Source organism: Pholcus phalangioides, unplaced genomic scaffold (assembly GCF_987345545.1).
Source record: "Pholcus phalangioides strain wild (caught in Gottingen) unplaced genomic scaffold, Ppha-v1.0 ptg000004l_1, whole genome shotgun sequence".
Taxonomy (NCBI): Eukaryota; Metazoa; Arthropoda; class Arachnida; order Araneae; family Pholcidae; genus Pholcus; species Pholcus phalangioides.
In genome coordinates, this window is record NW_028301597.1 from 22,977,504 (window position 1) to 22,999,521 (window position 22,018).

Here is a 22,018-nt window from a genome sequence, read left to right on the forward strand (position 1 = left end):
TACAATTGACAACTTTGTGTTATGTTGTATGTGCCAGAGGAAAAAAAAAAGAAAGGAGAACCTTCTGTGTATTTGGAGGTATGAGTGTTACAGATAGAGGAGATGATTGAGTGGTTTGTACGAGGAAAGACATCGCTTTCAGGATGACATACCCGCTTCGATCGAGGACGAGAGATTCCATTGAAATAAATGGTCCGCTGTGAACTACCGAGCTCAAACCTGAATGTATGTGTCGATTTTGATTGAAGTTTTTCTCGTGTGGATTGTGTCTGTTCTGATTAAAAATTCATTTGACACTCTCGAGTTTCATTTTTGTACGACAAAACTAAAACAAATTATTTCCGAGAATTCCGTTACGTTTATTCATACATAGTAAAATATCAGTCACCGTTAGAATAGAAAAATGTGTGAACATTGACAAAGTACGCAAGAATAACTTCCCTAAAAGTTTGATATAACGAGATTCTTTCTACTACGAGTGATTTGCTGGTGATTGTCAAAGAGCTAATGTTAAGGAGAGAAAAAAATGTTCGTTCACATTGAGTTGAAAATTATAAAGCTTTCGCTGTAACGTCAAAAAATTCTCGAAAAAAACGTTTTCGATCTCTTTAATGAATTAAACAAAGCACGGATTATCGCCACATGTTAGAGTGTTATTGTTGTATTTCGTTTACACTCCTATTTTTCTCAACGAAAATATCGTTTCTTTTGAGTTTCAACCCTGAAAAATGAGAAAGTACAATAATACTTTTGCACTAAATTCATAATTTTTCTATAATCACCTACGATAGAAATATTTTTTGTGTGCACGAAGTTTCCCAAAGTCTGGAGCGTTACGTTCAGATATAAGAATCGTATATTTTTTAGCACTTGAAAATCTCCATTTGAACATTAGGCATAACGCAGATAATTACGTGGGTAACTTCGTAGACTATTACGTCATTTTCCGTTTGAAACTTTCTTAAAGCTGCATAATTTTCATTCGATTTGGTTGAAAGATTTCACGTAATCTATCCATGCTTTTTACTATCTAAATCTTACTGCATTTCCAGAATTTCTCTTTTTCTTTTCTTGAATGGAAATCATATCGCCTTCTTCCGCATTTGTAAAAAGTGCGCATTCAGCAGCACCAAATCGAGTTTAGGAGAAGACTTCGCTCTTCAGAAATAGATTCGGCTACAAAATAAAATTATAGTACAGTTCTGGGGTAAAAAGCCTTTCTCCATTCACATTCCGCAACATATGTACGCGTATGTATATTCTATATAAAGCCATCGAGAACTTCGCGTTTTCTTTTATTACATATGTGTTTCCTATTTCTCGGGAATTTTTCGAACCGTAAGAGTTCCAGAAGAGCATTACTTTGAATAAAACGTAAAAGGAACGATAAGAAATTATGAAAGGTTAACTTTTCGGGAAGAAACAATCACTTCATTATTCATTACTTTAAAAGATTGGAAAATAAACTACAACAATAGAGGAAATGGAAGATTTTATATCATAATTGGATATTGTGCGAAACGTTTTCGTACATTAAAAGGAATGATAGCGAATTTTATAAGGAACGTCGTATAATTTTGATTATTCTTTCATTATTTTCTTCAAATCATTTTCATTTCATTTGAGTATCATCTTTTATCGGAATGAATCATTACGTAATTAATATCATCAAAATAATTCTCATTATTAGCAATTAATAATATTCTCATTATATAAGAAATACGTGGTTAACAAAGTCGCATAGAAACAGACACGCCTGGATATGAAGTGGTTATTATAGTTTAAAACTATATAATGTCTCCCATGTATTTTTTTTTTGTTCCAAAATTATTTATCCTATTTACTGAATTCATATTTTTTGTGATCCGCAAATTATTTCTCTTACTATTATTTATCCGGTATTTATTTTTTGCCGGTCCTCAAATTATTTTTCCTTTTTTATTCATTTTTGTCATTCTACATTCTCCTATTTCAATATTTTTTGTCAGCCCAAAAATTATTTCCTCTTATATTTATATATTTTTTGCCGTTTCCTCAAAATATTTCTCCCATTTATTTTTAGCGGATAGTAGATTATTTCGTTTTTCTGGTCCTCGAAGTACCACTCCTATTTCTGCCAGTTTGTGAAATTGTTCCACTGAGTTCTATCTGTAAAAGGATTAAAGAACACTACTTCGCCAACTCTGGCCATGTCGCTACATTGCAATTTGCTGCCATTAATGAGATGGATTGGAAATGAAGACGCTGTGTATCGGTGGTCGCCTCAAGTTCGTTAGGGAAAATATCTTATCTACTTCCTCCGTTGGGTTCGAACCCGGCGACGTGACAGCAACCTTCATTGTGGTAGACGAGCATCTTACCACCAAGCCACTCGAGCCTAAAGTGATGCCCACAACACGCGATGTTCCCAGACTGGTCACTCTCCCAAGAACTAACCACGCCCGATGCTGCTTAACTTCGATCAGACGAGAACCGGTGTTTTCAGCATGTTATGGTCGTTAGCAACATCTAACGAACACTGGCTTAGGCAATAGAAAATAATTCCCACGATCTATTTTTTTTTTCATCCATTAATATTTTATGTTCATACATTCCATCAACAAGCGATCATTTACTCTGTACACAAGTGTTTCATGTCCTCCAATATATTGTGTATTTCATTAGTTACAAAATTTGCTAATATAATCGATTCAGGAAGAACGAATATCGCCCTGTGTCGATCTTGTTTTTCCACTCAGTTTTTTTCCCGCTATTAAGACTAATTGCATTCGTTAACCATATTTTTTCTGTGGTCATAATTAGCGATAGCAATGAAACTTCGAGCATGCATTCTTTTTTTGTAAATGAGAGGGGGATGAAAGCCTTATTCAGAGGAGATTAATTAAGGAAGTTTGTTTCAACTTTTCTCATTCGACATTTTTTTTTTCTGCAAGATTTATTTTGATTGATAAGATAATTATAATCTGTTTTCTTTGGTGGAAAATATAACTTTAGCTTTTATCTGAACATACAAGGTATATTTCACGCTATCATTTGAAGAAATTTATTTTCCACTCACAGACATGCAGTCATTCGATTTTTTAATTTGATCTTCATATAATGACATCGTAATTAAATGAATGGTACTAGATTCTACTAGAGTTTCTCTACCTACTTTCACTTTCATCTTGAGGTAATCGTGGGATCTCTTCATGATACCTAATTAAGACTTAATTAGTGCATGCGAAAAGACAAAAAATGTCTTTGAAGGGTTTAGTTTTCAAGATGGAATTCTGAACATCTCAGCTTCTTCGATTGAATAATGTTCATTATTTTAGAGATCCCAAATCATTCTGTTCGTAATTGTTTTATTACTTTCAATTTTATTTATTTCTTACTCTATAATACGATACTACGCGTATTTACTTAATTATCGGACATGCGTGCAATTAAATGGGTAATTACTTAAGAGTTGGGATATTTCTGTATAAGAAAAAGGAGATTCAAAAATCATCGTGATATTTAGAAACAAAAAACTCTGTTATCAAAATGTTTCATAGATCAAATTGTGGCGAGAGCAGATCGTGACATATTAGATAAAACCAATAAGACATTGCTCAATTAAATACTCGAGATATTGTGTCGCATTTATTCTTTAATTATATTATTGCTAAGACACTTCCATTAATGATTAATCAATCACAGGCAATTATTCTTTAAACAGTCATAATTAATTTTCTCAATATTTTTCTATTATGTGTCAACATCGTATGCACTCACCCCATACAAACAATTGATAAAAATAAACATATTAGTCACTCACCTTTATCCTTTAATCCAGAGTCGCATCATTTTCTTTTATCTGGCCCTTAAAAGCGAAGTACCTTTAGCGATTTTAAAATTTTAAACACATCAATGTGACACGAAGGAAATCCCAAAGTTCCTTAGCACTGGGAAACTACAACCTGATCATCGATCAAAAACATGTTCCCGGGTCGAGTCAGTGAGTTGTCCCTCTCACAAGAAAATCGAAAGCGCTAACTTTTGGTTCGGATTTCTTTGTTCGGGCTCAAACTCAAACTAATTGGTTGGGTAAATCATTTGCACCCCCCTACCACAAGTTAAAGAACCACAAAAAAAAATTAAAACAATGCTTTGAATCCGAACTGGTAATGTCTGGATTGCGGCAGCAGTGATTCATAAGGTGAAAATGTCGGTGTCTTTTCTGATGCCAGAGATATTGTTATGGCATGACGACTTTGTCATGAGAATACTTTCATACATTGACGTCAATGTTGTTGATGGATTTCAGCAGTTATATCTGATATAAATAAAAAATGAGTGCGTTGCAAGATTTCTTAGCATGTTCCTAGATTCTTTTCCCATGCTATCTTCTGATTAATATGTTTGAAGTGGGATTTTTAGAACGAATACTTTTTTTAAGGGAAGGGGCGGGGAATGAATTGCGATCATGACAAAATCTTTGATTGTAGTTTTTTATGACCAGACAAGCTTGAACGGTTTCCCACCAGTCAGTTTAATAATGAAATGAAATCACTGAGTGGTAATTATTTATCTTTTAATTGCCGCTAATATTAACCCTCTATGGTTCACACCCCATAAAATGTATCAAATTTTTTTCTTACAAGTAAATATGTATATGAGTGCTACTAGAATATTTTTAATTGAAATAACACACATCGAAACTGTCATTTAATCAATTTGGGTGGGTTTTTCTACAAAACTAGTTTCAATAGCCAATTGAAGATATAGTGGTCCTTTATTTCACTGTTATCTATAAGCAGATAAAATCACGCTAATCCAAGATGAGTAGTTGTTACCCAGAATTTCTATTCCTCCCTCAATTTGCGTCATTGTATAAAAATATTTGAGCGCGTAGAATTTCAGCAGCACTCAAAACATGACATTGACAAGGAATAAACTCTTCCTAGATATATAAAAAAAATTGTGCTCATAGGGCCGTATTTTGTACTAAAATGACTAAAAAATGTTTTTACTAAAAACCAAATAATAACGGACTATAGAATGTTAACATGCATAACAAGTTAGAAACAAATCATGATCATCAAATCAAAATCATGATCTGCTATATTTGATGGAAAATTCAATATAAATGAATATGAATTTTTTTTTTGCAAACATCGCATTTTTTCGATAAATTTATTTATCAAGAATATACGAAACAAATAAATATCTTTACAGGTATCTAGAAGAATGAGGCGACTAAATACGGATATTTAGATCGAGAATGGACCATGGGAAGGAGCAATGAACTATAATCACGATCCCGATATTCAGAGAAACACCAACATCGAGCGACATCTTACCATAACTTCCCTAAAAAGCGATGGATTTCCTGTTTTTCCCCGAAGGTTGATCGAGTACTCAACTAACTCAGACAGTTGAATAAGCGTTACGTCACAGAGGTGACTCATTGTGTGAGCGATCCGGTGACAGGCCAATTACATTGCATAGTGACGTATGCAAAAAAGCAATTAATATGTGCAAAGACGCATATTATGCAGGGGGAAAACCCAATTAATGAAATATTAGAGTGACATTATGAATATATACATATATCCATAAACAAGATTTAAGTACACACCAGTACAGGGGCATCTAGAGCTCACTGTTTGGAGGGGTGGGGGTGGGTAGGTTTCTACACCCTCGCATTGTGGATAGTGTGCATACGTCCGGCATTGTCCCATATTTTCCGGGACAGACACGGTTTTCTCTCTGTCCCGACTTTTTTTGAAAAAAATGCCCCGGTTTTTTTCCGTTCCTTTAGTCGAAGTTTTCTTGAATTTGTTGTTTAATCAAAAACATTGATACAAGTAATTTCCAACGGATTTATCAAATGCAATATATATATATATATATATGTAAATATATATTCCTTATAATTTTGATTTCCCATTAAAATTGGAATTTTTCTTTCATTCCAAGTATATTCTTTTTAAGTAATTTTCAAATCATTTTATACTTTAACTGAATTGTGTATAATCTGACTCTTGAAACAAGTGTGTATAAGGCACTACATACTCATCTCAGGATTTTTGACTTCTATTTTGATGGGGCTTATTCTGAATTGCCTCTGTTTTTATAAATAATTTCACACACACATTTTGTGTAACATTATCCTTAGAGAACTTACGTGAACAGAACCAATTAGTTTTATTTTTGTATTTTCTTTGAAAAAGTATCTTTGATGATCATGTTCAATTCTAAAATTTTTGTAACATCTTTTTTTCGGGGTTTTTTGCGCTACGACACCCACATGTAGTGTTTTTCCCCATTTTTCCCCCCACAAGTTATGTAGAACTGATATTGGTGTAAACGATTGTGAAGAAGACTGTGTCATCTATGGTAATTGCTGGCTGCAGGTGTTGATGTGTGTGGTTGTGGCGGCAATGTTCTCTGGCTAAATTTAGAGTAATCTGATGACCAAATTTTGGGATATTTTCTTTCGTCATTACACATACATACACTTTTCACTGTTTAACATAATCTAACTTCCTCTCTTCTTAGAACTTCCTGGTCAGTTCGTATACCGACCGTCGGTGCTGGCGAGCTGGGTATCGGTTTCAAATTCAATTCTGGTCTAGTATTAAATGCAATATTCACATTTCGCTTGGGAGGTGATCGCCCCCCCCCCCTCCAAGATCCGCGCCTGCACCAGTATTTGCCCTGGTCTGAGAAACCTTTAAAGTATATATGCAAAATTTAGCGATGATCGATCTAAAATTGTAATTTGTTAAAAGAACATATAAACATGCAGACAGAAAATCAATTATATATATATATATATAGATAATTGAAATTGATTTTGTAAAGGGATAGAGCTAGCATCAAATATTAGCATAGTAAATTAAAGCAATGATTTTGTGCTATAGGTAATTAATTTTATGACCAAAATAATACTTTTCACAATGAAATCAATATTTTAGTCATGGAATTAAGTAATTGGAAGTTGGTATGAATCTATGCATTTTTCTATGTCTCAAGTATTGTGATATAAAAAGTGTCTTAAAATTGAAATTCTTTGTAATAGTCTTCATCGAAAATGATTCAGTTGCATATATTTTTAAGTTTTGCATCAAATAGTAAAATAATCATCAATAATCATTACAATTCTCTTTGCGTTCATCTAAATACCTCAAGATCTGTTTGAACGGTTTGAATAACAATTGAATGGAAATTATTATGGCTTTTATAATACATAGCGCTGCAAATGAATTACTATTCAAATAAATTGTAAAACATGTTAAAATCTTTTCCTCAGTCTTCCTTATTAACATATCCTTCCCTTTGACTTGCTCAAAAACAAATTAGAATTTCTATCCTATTCGAATCTATTTCTTTGAGAGAATTCAGCGAAATTACTCTCTCTGATTCAGCAATTTATATGCATGCCAAAATAGTAATGTTGCGCAATGTCTTTGGAAAGATGATGTATTAAGCTTTAATAAAAATAACTCTGCCTTGAAGCCAGAGGGTACGCCGATAATAATAACGGTGACAAAGAAGAAAAACACAGGCGAGAAGTTTGTTTCGGAGAAAAGAAGCTTTTTCTTCTAAATAAAAGGGCATTGAAAGAGGGATAGAGAGAGAGAGACAAAAAAACGCGCGAGCTGATATTAGATCACTTATTTCTCTACATTCGTTCTCGTTACATCTTGAATTACTTTTCGGTTCCGTTTTTTTTGGCATTTCATTGGAAGGAATCCAAATGACTTGGACCCAGTCCATATAATGACAATTCACAGTATTGGGAAGCAAAACGCTGCTGCGTTTCGATAGCTACTGACCATTCCGGAAGCTTCCAGCATTTTTCATGCTTAATGGTTCATTTCTGAAGTGAAATAAGAACGCTCTGGAATGATCGACTCCTTAAACAAAAGAACAAGTTTCAGTTTGTTGTAGGATCCGGCATAAGTTAGTTTATTTGAAATTCGAAATATGAGATGTCCGAATACGATCAGCCGTTTTATTTGCGATTTAGGCCGAATAGATAGATGTCAGTAGACACAGTTTCGAATCTAGAAAAAAACTCTCCCCGAAGATTTCAGGCAAACATTCAATATGATACTTGTATAACATGGATATTCAGGCTTTTGTCGTATTCAATTCAAAATATGGATGACAGATGACCTCACCAGTATGGCACGAAACTAGGGCGAGTGGCGTAGTAAAAATTATGCTAACACCATAAAGACTACCGTCAAGTTCGCAGTTTCGGTCCCGGGGAACGACAGATGATAAGTTCTTTTTCCTATCGAACCTGAGTGGACCATAGAGTGGCTATAGATTGTGTTTCAATACACTTTCGCCTCTATCCAAGACGAGGGGACAGAAGTATAACATTACTTTTTCTAGAGAGGGAGATTTCCGACCCGACTCGAGATCGGTAGTAAATTGTTGCATGGTGATACGACTGTATTGTATGTCCATACTGAGTTGGCCTCTGACCTTGACAAGGAAGGTTCATTTTCTAAGGAGGGGAAACGGGGGGGGGGGCGAAGAGAAGAAAAAACTCGCTAAAATAGCGCAAAAGACGTCAACGGAAAATAGCAACCTGTTCCTTTTCCCTGCGACCTTTTTACCGAAAGAAGATAAATGGAATCGTCCATCGTGACGTTTCATGACGTAGCTAGAGGCCAACTCAACGTGGGCGTACAATAACTGTTGTGCGGTAAAGTATAGTAATAGTGTCACATTAAACAAGGATAACTTTGGCAAGATAAATTAGAAGGACCACGAGGATAAATAGTTAGGACTACGCATACCCACACAACATGCTCTTGCGTGCAACCAATTTGTTAGAAATTCCGCAGAGGAATGTTCAAGAGGTACGGTTAAGCAATAGTAGTGATTGCAGTGGAACCTCTCACTAACGTACACTCATGATCGGAATTTTTGTCCGCTAATGGTCCGTTAATATATTTTATCAAATTACACACTGCACTGACGTGCGCAAGCAGCCGATATTACAGCAGTTATTTATGGGGGAAGAAAACGTATCCCCTACTCCACCCTCTGGGGAAAAGTGCTCCAAATGTGTCCGTTAATGGAAGGTGGTTAACAAGGAGTATAAGTTATGGGTGGTTCCACCATATTCTTATCTGATCGGGGAGTTCCCTAACATCCATAATGTAAACGAGATTCCATGTTCATCTCAGAGATATTCATACAAAAACAGCTCGAGAGGGAAAAAATACAGTAAAACCCCGTCTTTAACGGATCCTATATTAAGCGGAAGCGTATTTCCCACGGGAAAAAAAATCTAAGGTCTGTGATTCCGAGAGAGATGCTAAAATGCACATTTAAAAACCTGGATTAAACGGAACCTGTCTAACGCGGAAACGGAAAGCAGGGGAAGGCTTGAGCTAACTTGCCGCTCGGGTACGAGCCTCATATGCCGCCCATAACGGTGACCCTGGCAGGAGGCTGGAAAGGCTTCAGTGAAGGGGACTTCGAAATAAATCTGATTTGTTTTCAGAAGAAAGCCGCACATCATTGTTTACCGTGCAAAATGTGCGTGACCATGCATCCTGCTTTTGAAGCAGAAGTATTTGGTTTTTTTTTGTTCCAGATTTATTTTATCATTCTTAATAATGCCAGATAACTTAGTCCTTGAAACAGCACTTATTTTTGCGAGCCACCATCACTTAACATGTAAAGATGATACAAACGAGGTTATTTTTATCAATAATTTTTTTTCAAAGGTATTTCTAGTACTCCAGGGAACGGACAAGTGAGGAGCCGAATTTTTCCTTCGCTTTCATTTGACTATTGTGAAACAAATTCTGGGTGAGGACATGCTCCCCCCTCAGTCAGACTACTCATTGGCCCTTCTGTAGTTAATTCATAGCGTGAAAAAGCCAAAAAATTATGAGAATTGTAGGCCAGAAAATTTTAGGTGGTAATAAAAACCCATTTATAAAATCATCGATTTTTACAGTGGTAGGATCAGGAACATCACGCCCCCTCCAGGGCCGCAACTAGATGATTGGTCACCCGGGGCAAGCACGCATTTTGACGTCCCCTTGTTATGTTGAAGGAGAGGTTTCAGAATGAAATTTGCGCCCCCTCGGGTCCAGCCATGGTCCAGCGCCCGGGACACGAGGCCCACCTGCTGCCCCCTCCCCACAAAAAATCCTAGTTACGGTCCTGGTGCTGAGTATTATCTAAACATAGACGAGAGACAATGTGCAAACTGAATCTGACACGACCGATATTAACCATTCACGATCAAAGACGTAATATTGCGTCCAAACGCCAGTATAATAAGTTCAAACAGGTTCTCTCTGTTTTCTTTCCTCTCTTCTCACCATCGCGAAGCTTTGTTGCAGCCCTATTATGAGGAAAACTCTCGTTTTTAATCAGCTTTATTTTCCAAACTCGAGTTTTAATCAACCACATCAGGACAAGGATCTTTCCTTTTATATATTTTTCCTCCTGCATGGAGTGGAGGGTGAGAGGAAAAGGTGGCATAGAGAGAGAAAGAGAACAGGTTTATCGATACACGTCACACTATGAAAAAAAGTAGTTCTTCTTACCTGCGTGATGTATCCTTCTACTATATACATGTAAGAGCGAAAGAAAAGAGGTAGGTGAAGGTGTAAAGAGAATCTACTTCGTAGCTACTCTCTTAGAGAGAGAGAGAGAGAGAGAGTATATAGTATAATAGATAAGTATATCTTTTGTACTTACATATTATACTGTTTTCATTTCATTTGTTTTTTTCTTACTTTTCCGCATTTTTTCCTTCCTTCTCCTTCCTTTTTCTAACATGGGTTAGGTTAAGACAAAGTTACCATATTTATCGCTGATTCGTCAAACACAGATCATCCGAATTTCTTGCCAATCGCTTGTAAGCGAAGGGGTTAACATTCTCATTGAAAATTTTAGAGAAAGTCAAAAATAACGTAAATGTCAGTTCAGAAGAAGGACAGTGTGGAGTGAAGTTTCATACAGATGGTGCGAAAACCAAATTTTTCACATTATGTCAATTGAATCTTCATTAAGCAGGAACCTGTGTTCAACAGAAAAAATTCTCGGTCCCTTACAATTTCGTTGAAGACACGCACAAACACGGGATTTACTGTGTAAAAATAAAATAACAAATAATTAAAAATTTCAACCTCAGGTTTACAGCACAAAATAGATAATGATTGGGATACAGACTTTGAAACCCGTCATACTTCGAAGGATAAATACTTGTTTAAAAAAATCACATCATTGAGATGAAGATCTTCGGTCAAAGTCGTCTCTATTAACCAAAATGAAAAAAAACAACAACTTGGAATCGGCGTGATATCTCAGTTGTTTATTATCCATGCGATAGTAGGATTATAAAATCGAGTGTCATACGATAATATTTTGTTTGGTAAGTTCCTTCAAAGATCTGTACGCTCCTAAGTCAAAGTTGAGATCTATCTCCCTATTACCGAACACTCTTTACCGGAAATATTGTCTTCTTTTTCTTTAAAGCCAACTTAAAGGATTCTACGCTGTACCTATCGCCTTCCAAGCAGCGATATCACCCTTATTAGGGAAACACTGACCTAAAATAATGCTTATTTCATTACAGGCGTGGTATTTTCTAAATTTTCGACGAGGTATTTCAAAATGCCAGTGCTATCATTGCATGTTTTCTTTTGCACTTTCTGTCAAAATATTATTGATGAAACGAGAGTGTAGTAAGCAGGTGTCTGCAAGCCATGAATAAATGCTTATCGAAAATTAATTTTCACCACGAGAGTGAGTAGATAGCCGTGGAATTCAAAACAGTTTTGAATATTCTTCTTTTCACAGAATCGAGAAACGAATCCAAAAGCTAGAAGAGAAATCGATTCGAGACGAGCCTATCGAGCGGTAAAGAAAATGAAGACACCGTACTATGCCAAAGAACCGAATTCCGAGCTGCGAACCAGATTCGGTGACGTGCCTGCAGCGTTCTCGTACTTTCCGAAGTTGCGAGGAAATACGGACAGCGACATGATGGCCTTTGTCCACGCAGTTGCGATATTCTGCCGTAAGAGTGGTGCTGGATCGAAAAAAAATAAAAACTTTTTCCAAAAAATGGAAAAGCGTGAAGGCGACCTGCTCCTGAGAACGGTTCCCGACGCCATAACCTATGGCATGATGATGAACAGTTCCAGTTCTTGCATTAGCTTACCTGACCTCTCGAAGAGTTACTTCGCTGTTCTCAAGGTTATGGTACAGGCGTCGGACGAAAAACTTGACGTTGTGTGTGAGATTATTCCACAGCTTCAATGGATAGCGAAGACGATGTCTTACAACAATCTCAGCGGCAACGACTGCGTAGTCCGCGATCTCGAGTTCATCGTGGAAACTCTGAAAGATAAGTCATACACACCCACAGAAAAAATGGAAGGAATGGAAGGCCAGCCTCCCGAGGACTTCCGCACTCTGTCCGTCGTGCCCAGGAATAAAGACGTCGTCCACTGCGTTCGTCCATTTATTCGTCGCAACATCCTAATCGGATCGTACGATAATGTCCAACACTACTTGGATGTGAACTTCAGGATGATGAGGGAAGACATGTTGCGTTCGTTCAGGTCCTGCATCGGAACATGTAAAAGGACGCTTAACGATCAACATGGATCAGAGACTTGCGATGGATATTTGTTCACAAATGTGGATATTAAGTTCCCGCCAAGATATACTCTAGACGGGTTGGTTTACACGGTAGCTGTGCACATCCCGGCCAGCGAAAGAAACATGTCCAAGAATTTCAGACCTGGATCCTTGGTCTGCTTCTCTCAAGACAAGTTTGAAAGCGTTACTTTTGCCACCATCAAGGAAGGAGAGGTTTTTCCAGAGAATGAGGTGCATTTCAGTGCCGTCATAGAGCATACGGGAGAAGAAATGTCTCATAAATTGAACTACGTGCTGCTCGAAGCAGACGTGTACTTCGAGCCCTACCGACACGTCTTGAACGCGTTGAAAACGATGAACGAGGATAACTTTCCTCTTGCGGACAGCATAGTCTATTTGAATCATAAAAAGTCCAATATGAGCCACTTGTCTAACTCAACGTTGACTGTGCAGTGCACAGAATCAGATAACGAGTCGTCGAAAGATTCAACTTCCCACGAGTTCGACGTGAGATACATCGAAAACTGGCCCCTATGTTGTTCAGACTTGGGACTCGACGAGAACCAGATGAGGGCTTTGCACCTCGCACGTACAGAGAAATTATCACTGATACACGGACCCCCTGGTACCGGAAAGACTCATATGGGATGCAGGATCGTACAGTCCTTGCTGGAAAACAATATCACGGGGCCGGTAATGATTTGCAGTGCTACGAACCAGACTCTAGATAAGCTTCTTGAGAGACTCTTGAAGTATACGAGAAAAATCATCCGACTAGGTGGGCAGAGTGGAAACGAAGCCCTAAAGCCTCACTTTCTGAGTAACGTGACGGAAGCCATCAGAACTTATCGACAACACGGTGAGAAATCTCTAGAAGATATTGACGATGTCCTCAAAGAATCATATTATTTGACGGAAATGATGTGTCCCGACCTTTTTATGCAATCACCGAAAAAAGAGGCCGAAAGCACTAGGTACTCTGCTAAGTGCCTATGCGATAAATTGAACGAAATGTATTCGGCATACGCCAGTTGTAAGTACTCGTTCTTCGACGATTCGACGTTGAATTTGATGATGCCCGACAATTACAAAGAGAAGATAGTAGCCGGAGCGGGATGTAGTGCGAGAGTTCTCAGTCGTTGTGTGATGGAGTGGCTGTTGCTGTACAAGAAACAAGGTAACGTATATGAGAACTGTAAAGAGATATTCAAAAGCATCTCTAGAAGTCGCAAGATCGAAGATGGCGGTGAGAATCGCGATAAATCTGATGAGGAGAATCTAAACGTTTGGAAAATCCCCATCGAGAAAAGATACGCCCTGTTTTACGACTGGAGAAAAAAAGCGTTGTCTCAAATGAATGCCCAGCTTCAAGCAACCAAGCGAAACTACAACAAAACAATCGTCAAAGTACGCAGGAACGTTAACCAATACACGGCAAAGATATTAAAATGCGCTGACATCATAGGGATGACGACATGCGGAGCCGCGAAATACAAAGATCTTGTGACAGAAGCAAGACCAACGGTGTTGATGGTGGAAGAAGCTGCCGAAATATTCGAGTCGCACGTGGCGTCGGCATTGGTCCCAACCATAGAGCAGCTGATTCTCATAGGAGACCACGAACAGCTGAAGCCACACACAGCGACATTCGCTATCGGACGAGATTATTTTCTCAACGTGTCTATGTTCGAGAGGCTTCTGAAGAATGAAGCACCATCTGTGAGTCTCACCTGCCAATACAGGATGAGACCATCCATAACGAATTTGTTAGTGCCTGAATTCTACGAAACTTTGACGTCTCACAGCTCCGTTTACGAATACCCTGACGTAGTAGGCATGGCCGAGAACGTGTTTTTCTTGCAACATTCTCGACCAGAAGACTGTCCGGTATCCTTGAGGATATCCACGAATGACTACGAAGGACTATTCATTGCCAAACTTTATGAGTACTTATTGAGAAATGGCTATACTAGAAAGCAAATAACAATCCTTACCACTTACTACGGTCAGATAGAAGTCATTCAGAGACATATCACTGTCGATGATGATGGTGAAAATGACACTCAGATCTGCACGGTCGACAGCTACCAGGGTGAAGAGAACGACATTGTGCTGATATCGTTCGTCAAAAGCAACGAAATTGGTAAAATAGGTTTCATAGCACAAGGTAACAGGGTGTGCGTCGCGCTGTCACGAGCCAAGATGGGTTTGTACTGCATCGGTAACTTCGAATTATTCGCTTCCAGCAGCGACTTGTGGAAGACCATTATCAAGAAGTTACATACAAACGGCCAGATCGGTGGCACATTTCCTATACGTTGCAAAAACCACACAGCCGTCGTCATACATGTACAACATCCTGACGAACTGGGAGACTTCTTGCTCAGGGGGTGTGGTGTTCGATGTGATATGGAGCTACCCTGTGGACATCGTTGTCATAAAAGCTGCCATTTTGAAGATCCCGAACATTTATATCATTATTGCCCAGCACCATGCCGCAGGTTAATCGAAGTTGAAGGACAGAAATTGCCCTGCCGCAAGAAATGCTCGGAAACATGCTTAAAACCTAAGGGATTTACTGTTGAACTGCCTTGTGGCCACGTGTTGCGATGTAGAGTGGAAGATGTTGGACATGCTGTCTCTAAGGAAACATGCATGGAAGAAATTTCGGTTTTATACGGATGTGGTCATCTGTCAACTATCCCGTGCAATGCGGGGAACGAACGGTCTTCTTGTAAAGCACTTGTGCGAACAAGACTACATTGCGGCCACCAGAAATTGATACCTTGCCACAAGAGCTCTTCCGAAATAGCTGGAGAAATATGCCATGCCACCGTTTGCAAACTCAGTCCGTGTGCACATATGGTGGAGGTACCATGCTGGGAAACCGATTTTCTGCCGTACTGCTTAATGAGCTGTGAGGAGATACTGGGATGCGGACATCCCTGCACTGGTTCCTGCAGCTCTTGCTCTAAGCTGCGAATACACGAAGCATGTCTTGAAGCCTGTGAGTTATCGCTTCCATGCGGACACAAGTGTCAAGGGCTCTGCGGCTTTCCTTGTCCTGATTGTGAAAGAGCATGTGAAAATCGATGCGCGCACAGTACTTGTCCAAATCCGTGCATAAGACCGTGTGTGAAGTGTATGGAGCCGTGCACGAGGGGATGTGAACATGGAATGTGCCTGAAAAAGTGTTGGGAACCATGCCAGCCTTGTGGGGCAGAGTGCCAGCGTGACTTGCCTTGTGGTCATCAGTGCACAAGTTTGTGCGGCCTGCAGTGTCCTTCATGTGAATTGTGCTCTCTAGACCAGTTTGGAAATCACGTAGGTCAGAAAACTCAGAAATTGGTCATGCTGGAAGACTGCGAGCATTCAGTTTCTCTAGATGAGCTAATATGCACGTTCGAAAAAGCCTACTCCAGCCAAACATGGCCGACTTGCAAGGTCTGCAAAGTTCCTGTTAGAAGAAATCAGTACTTCGATCGAAACTTGAAGAAATTGAAGTCAATAATTCTTCGCAAATCCGACGCCCGCGCTTATCAGAGAGAGATAATGACGGTATACAGAGTAGCTTTTCATAACAGCAGTCCCATCAGATGGAAGTTTCTGGTGGTTTGCAGGGATATAAACAGGATAATGGACGAGCAGAGACCGTCGTGGGCTTCTTTACAAGTCTTATCTAACTGCGTTAGAGCCTTGGCAAAACTCTATTCCATGGAAGAGGTGATCGAGAAGTTCGCGCCCGATCTTGTGCCCGATTTCGACAAACTGATCTCGTGGGTAGGACTCCATCTACATCGCGCAAGCTACCAGCAGCTCGAGAACTTGCACGCGGCCGTCGAGAGATTGGAGAGGAATTTGGACGCAGCAATACTACCGAAAAGACACGTAAGCGACAGCGATTCTTGAAAATTCAACCCCGAATCGAATATTTTATTCCATAACAGTGTGTTGTATAAGTTTGAACGTAATCTCCGAGGGACTAATATAACCATATGTTTGAAGATGAATTTTGTAAAACTGTGATGAAAATAAATGAATATGTGCTTGTTTGATGACAAAAAAATATATCTTTTCAGAAATACGAAACATTAAATAGCTATAAATGTTTGAACAGTTTAAAAATATATTTGAAGCATAAAAAAAAATACTACACCGCACACATGAAGAAATGTGACAAAGTATAAATGGTTGCTTGCTCTGATTGACAAAAGAAAAAATGTTCTCTGAGCTGAGCGACAGAGACAGATATTGTTGCGCTCTGGACTTCCGAGATAAATATTATTGTATCTGAAGCCCAGTTTACATGTGCAGTGTTGCGGTGGCACTGGGAGTTCTAGCACCCGCTTGACGACTTTTTATTTCCTTCGTAAGGAAAAAAAAATGGAAAATTATGAAATTCTTGAAGCGGATTTTGAACCCGATTTTCCTATTTCCCATGTAAACGGGGCTTGAGTGACCGATAAAATAATGTCGAGCTCTGAGTGACTATTACATTCTACACTTCGACAATGAGGGGCCGGCCCTTATTTTATGATATTACAATTGTTAGCGATTCTATCTTTGGCAATACATTTACTATAGTAATTACTTATTGTGTTAACTATCATATTGTGTTAAATGTTGATAGAAGATAAAAATCACACTTTTTTCAGTTAATTTTCAATACAGTAGTAGTAGTAGCAGTTGATTTTTACGCTTAACTGTTCGCTTATCAAATTGTAAGCACTTCTATAGCTAAGTGTTCTCGTTTAAAATGTTTTTTCGCTATATATAGCGAAAATATATGTGCGAAGCAGTTTCCCGACTTAAGTTCTATAAATCGGATTATATTAGTCATAAATTTGAATTCCGAATAGGATTACGTCTTCGTTTTTTTTCTTACGAAACGAAAACCCAATCCCTATTCTTAAGAATTTCTAACTGAATGGTCGTCACCAGACTGTGCAAGAAACAAGCGCGATCCACCAGACACCGTGGCTATGCCGTCGGACAGCCCGGTAGCGCCGGTCCCCGCCACCTGCACCCTACCAACATCATCTACAGCAGAGGATCTCTGCTCGCAGCTCGTGATTTCCCTGAAGAAAGTCATCTCACCTATAGCCATTAGATATAGCAGGCCCGACGCATGCGCCATCTTTACCCTTTCTTTGTAGTATATCCAATGGCTGTTGGTGAGATGACCTTCTTCAGTGACGTCACGAGCTTCGCTCAGAAGCCAGCCACCGCTCAGGTGTTGACCCTTGTCAAAAAAAAAATCAAGAGCAGACAGAAGTCCCCAGTCCCCTGGCCTCCAGCCACAAGCTTCCATCGCGACCATGACAAGCCCAAAACGCCAGCTACACCTAGAACGACAGGTGAAAACAGGGGCATCTATAAATATAGCGAATTAAATCGAATAAACGCTTAGAATAGGAATTTCTAAACAGTATGCCGCTACACTTTAGGGTGGCTAGAGATAGGGCTGCATTGTAGATCAGTCTTCACTTTATTGCATTTTGATATTCAAAAAATGAGTTAGACCCCCCCCCCCCCACACACACACAGTGTTTTGTTTTTGATGCAGTGGGTGGGTGGATAGATAATAGGATTTTTTTTTCCAGGTGTAGATTGAATAATTTGGACGCTCAGCGCACGACTAGATTTATCTTCGTAGCACAGAACATGAGTCGTTCAGAGCACGACGCCGTGTAATTCATGCTAGTGCTAGCAGGTACGAAGGTACTGATACGGATGGGGGGGGGGGGACATCGGCCCCTCCCTTGATCCCAATAATATGGGAAAATGGACCACTGACAGTGGCAATAAATGCATGATAAGATAACCTTTCCTCTTCTATACACATCACCCTAAATCCACTCTTGAATTCAAATTCCCATCTTTTGTGAATGAAACATGATCAAATCTATGTAATGCTTATGAATCGAGATAACTCGGATTTCAGTGATAGTTAAATTGCACGCAAATCAAGTCGAAAGGCTGAAAGAGCGATTTTCCGAGGCATTTGAAATTCAGAAATTAATCGAATATTTTATGTCCCAAATATTCCGATGCAAATTACTTCCCCGGAATATCTATAATTGGTCTGAGATCTCTTTGAACGATGACGGATTGTTCGTTAAGAGAGCCGGGCTACTTCACTACGACCTGGATGGAGAGCCAATCAATAGAGAAGACCTGGGAAATAATTCTATTTAAAATATTTCGAACACGTTTGCAACAACCACGTGAGTTGCATTCCTCGGAATTTGATCGTGGAAATTCAAGTATAGATTCTAGGTAAAGAGGAGAGAGAGAGAAATTTCTCTCTGCACATGATGTGGAAGCTGAATCAGAGACGTGTTTGACTGCGAATATCGTTGATTGATCCCATCCGCTTTTAAATCAATTGAAGACGAGAGAAAGAGACGTTTCTCATTACCTACTTAATTTAATGAATCAAAATACCACGTGAGAGAGAAACAAGAAATGTAGATTTCGCATTATTCGGAAGTATGTTAATGAATAAGGTCTGCATTACAATATGAAAGTTTGATAAAAGTTAGTTTATAAAACTTGAAAAATTCTACCAATAGGCGGATCAGTTAAGTTCGCTCGAATGTAACAGATGTGCTTATTGGTTTACATTTTTCAATTTTTATAAAATAATTTTTATGAAACTTTTATAGTGTGATATCGGCCTAAGGCTGGTATTATATTATAAAAGTTTGATAAAAGTCCTTTTATAAAACTCGAAAAATGCTACTAATAAGATCCTCGGTTGGATTTTCTGGAATGTAACCAATAATCTTATTGGTGGCATTTTTAAAGTTTTATAGAAGTATTTTTATAAAACATTAAAAGTTCAACTAATAAGATTATTGGTTACATTCCAGCAAATGCAACCGATGTCCTCATAGGTTCCTTTTTCTAGGTTTATAAATGAACTTTCGTGTGTACACTTTTTACAGTGTTATCCCGGCCGTAGAGATGTAGGTGGGGGGGGGGGGGGGGAGAGAGGAGGAGGGGGGGGGTCTGTTCAAAAAATGCATAAAGTCATTTTCTTATTTTATACATATTTCCAGTGAATGTGATTTACTGTAAGGTTATCATGCATACTCACGAATCGTCTTGGCGAGTTTGATGAATTTATCACTTTTAGCGGCAATTATGCGTAATATCCACACACGCACACAAACGTCGTTAGGAAATTTGATAAATACTGGAAATTTACCGCCTTATCTGTGATTATGCATAATACCCAAGTGTAATTAAAGATTTTGATAAATATGAAAAAAAAATCCAAATGAGTGTAGTTTGTGTGATGAATATAGTCGGACCCCGATATAATGATACAATACATGTATGAATTATCATGTATAGTACATCATACAGTACGATTTGCCATGTTTACCAACGACACGACGCTTGGTTATTACGCATAATCACCGATAAAAGTGGTTATAGAATATGCTTATGTCTCTTCGTTGAGACAGAGTGGCGGGACATGTTCCAGTCAAGAGGAGGTAAAAGTAATAATTTTTTTGAATACTTATATTTCAATTTACCAACGACGTTTGGGTACTATGCATAATAGCCGGTAAAAGTGATAAATTTGGGGAAACCTACCAAAACGTTGATTACAAATGAGTCTAGTATGTGCAGAGCCGCCATTAGGGGTGTGCGACAGGCTCTGCTGCCATTTTCGCACCGGGCCCCCTGTCCGGTAAAGCAGGCCCTCAGTATGTGTTACCAATGCCGCTTTACCATACGTCCCATTCGACAAAACGGGATGCATGATCACCGCACTTGTAAACGGGACTTTTTTCGGATATAGATATCATTCGAATTATTGTTATCAGAAACTCCGAGTCCTTATGAGATCACATTAAGCGGCGTGGACTGTAGTAGCTCTACATATTGGTGTCGTGAATGAATATGTTCAGGAGGTGCTGCCATCTTTGAAATCGGAAGTAACAAACTTGTTTATTGGATGCATATTCTTTTGAGAACATAAAATCTCGTAAATTTTCACGGATTCTAAAACTTTGAATTGGGAATGGAATAATTTTTTCAAGGTGCATTACCGGAAGCCGAAAACCATAATTGGTGTTACCGGGGTGTCAATAGCTATGACATAGGGGTTCTTAACCTTTTTCAGCCGCGACCGAAAATCAACGGGACCATTTATTTTTCGAAATTGGTAAAACAAGTGATGCAATAAGTGAATTTCTAACAAGACAGTAAATGGGTTTATACGACTCATCTAAAGATCCCCTGCGAATCAAGTCTAGGTTGTGACCCATAGCTCAATAATAAATGGCTATAAGTAGATTTGTACGGCCCTTCTCGGATGAACCTGCGAATCAAGTTTAAGTCGTGACCGAGAGCTCAAGAATTCTTGGCTGTAAGTGTAATTGTGCGACTCATCTCGGAAGCCCCTGCGAATCAAGTTTAAATCAGGACCCATAGTCCACGTCTCCTTTGATGTTAGTGTATTTGTACGATCCATCCCTGAAGCCCTTGCGAATCAAGTTTGGTTCGTGATCAATAGCTTAAGAGTCGCTGGCTGTAAATGCATTTGTACCACCCATCTCTGAAGCCTCTGCGAACCAAGTTTGAATTGGGACCCATAACTGAAGAGCCAGCCCCGGATGTTGCCAATTCAATTATTTTTTCTTCTCAAGGGTAGGGGCGGTTTACATTTTTTCCGGAAGAAAAACACTATAATCTCTGCTTGGCGGGGGGGGGGGGGGGGGGGGGGGCAATGTTTTCCATAACTGTTTGTATGCATTAATTAAGTCAGGGGTTCTTAACCTTTCTCAGTCACGACCCAAAATCAACAACACTATACAGTTCGTGACCCGTGAACCAATTTTTCAATTACAAAATGCTCTTTAATTGTTATTATTATTCGGCTGACCATATTCTATTGAGAATAAACGGGATATCGCCGATTTTCATTAAAAAAAAGACACCTTTGATCTTTGAAGACCGGAAACACCCCGCTTCTCTTCCCATCTCGGAGAGATATCGAAGCGTTCCCGAAGAATGGGTGTATCCATCCTGCGGGAACGTTTCGATATTTCTCCAAGATGGGAAGCGGGGTGTTTCCGGTTTTCAAAAAGATCAGTTTTTTTTTTCTGGTGAGAATTTGTGATGTCCCGTATTATTTTACCGCCAAACCTAGAAAAAGGTTACAAATGGATGCAAAATAAAGAGCTACCTCAAATCAAGGTAGAATAAAATGTGTTTTTTTATCAATTTGAATTCCCCATAAAAAATATTGAACATGACACATATCTGAGATGAATATTCTATGGTGGTAATCATCAAAGCACAATTTATAAGTTATGAAAATAGTCTCCATTCTTGATTTCAGTATAAAGCCGGCATTACACTATAGAAGTTTGAT

General features: G+C 38.7%; 2 protein-coding genes across 2 annotated transcripts in view; both read left to right on the top strand.

Moving 5' to 3' along the window:
- LOC149086774 (potassium channel subfamily T member 2-like) overlaps positions 1–22,018 on the top strand; it is a 292,063-nt gene that overhangs the window by 39,888 nt on the left and 230,157 nt on the right. The window lies entirely within an intron of this gene.
- On the top strand, positions 11,887–16,533 carry LOC149086775 (NFX1-type zinc finger-containing protein 1-like). The gene has a single exon (XM_089231766.1). The coding sequence runs from the start codon at positions 11,887–11,889 to the stop codon at positions 16,531–16,533; it is 4,647 nt and encodes a 1,548-aa protein (XP_089087892.1).

Excerpts from the sequence above, each read along its gene's own strand:
- LOC149086775 (XM_089231766.1), top strand. The coding sequence starts at position 11,887 with ATGAAGACACCGTACTATGCCAAAGAACCGAATTCCGAGCTGCGAACC.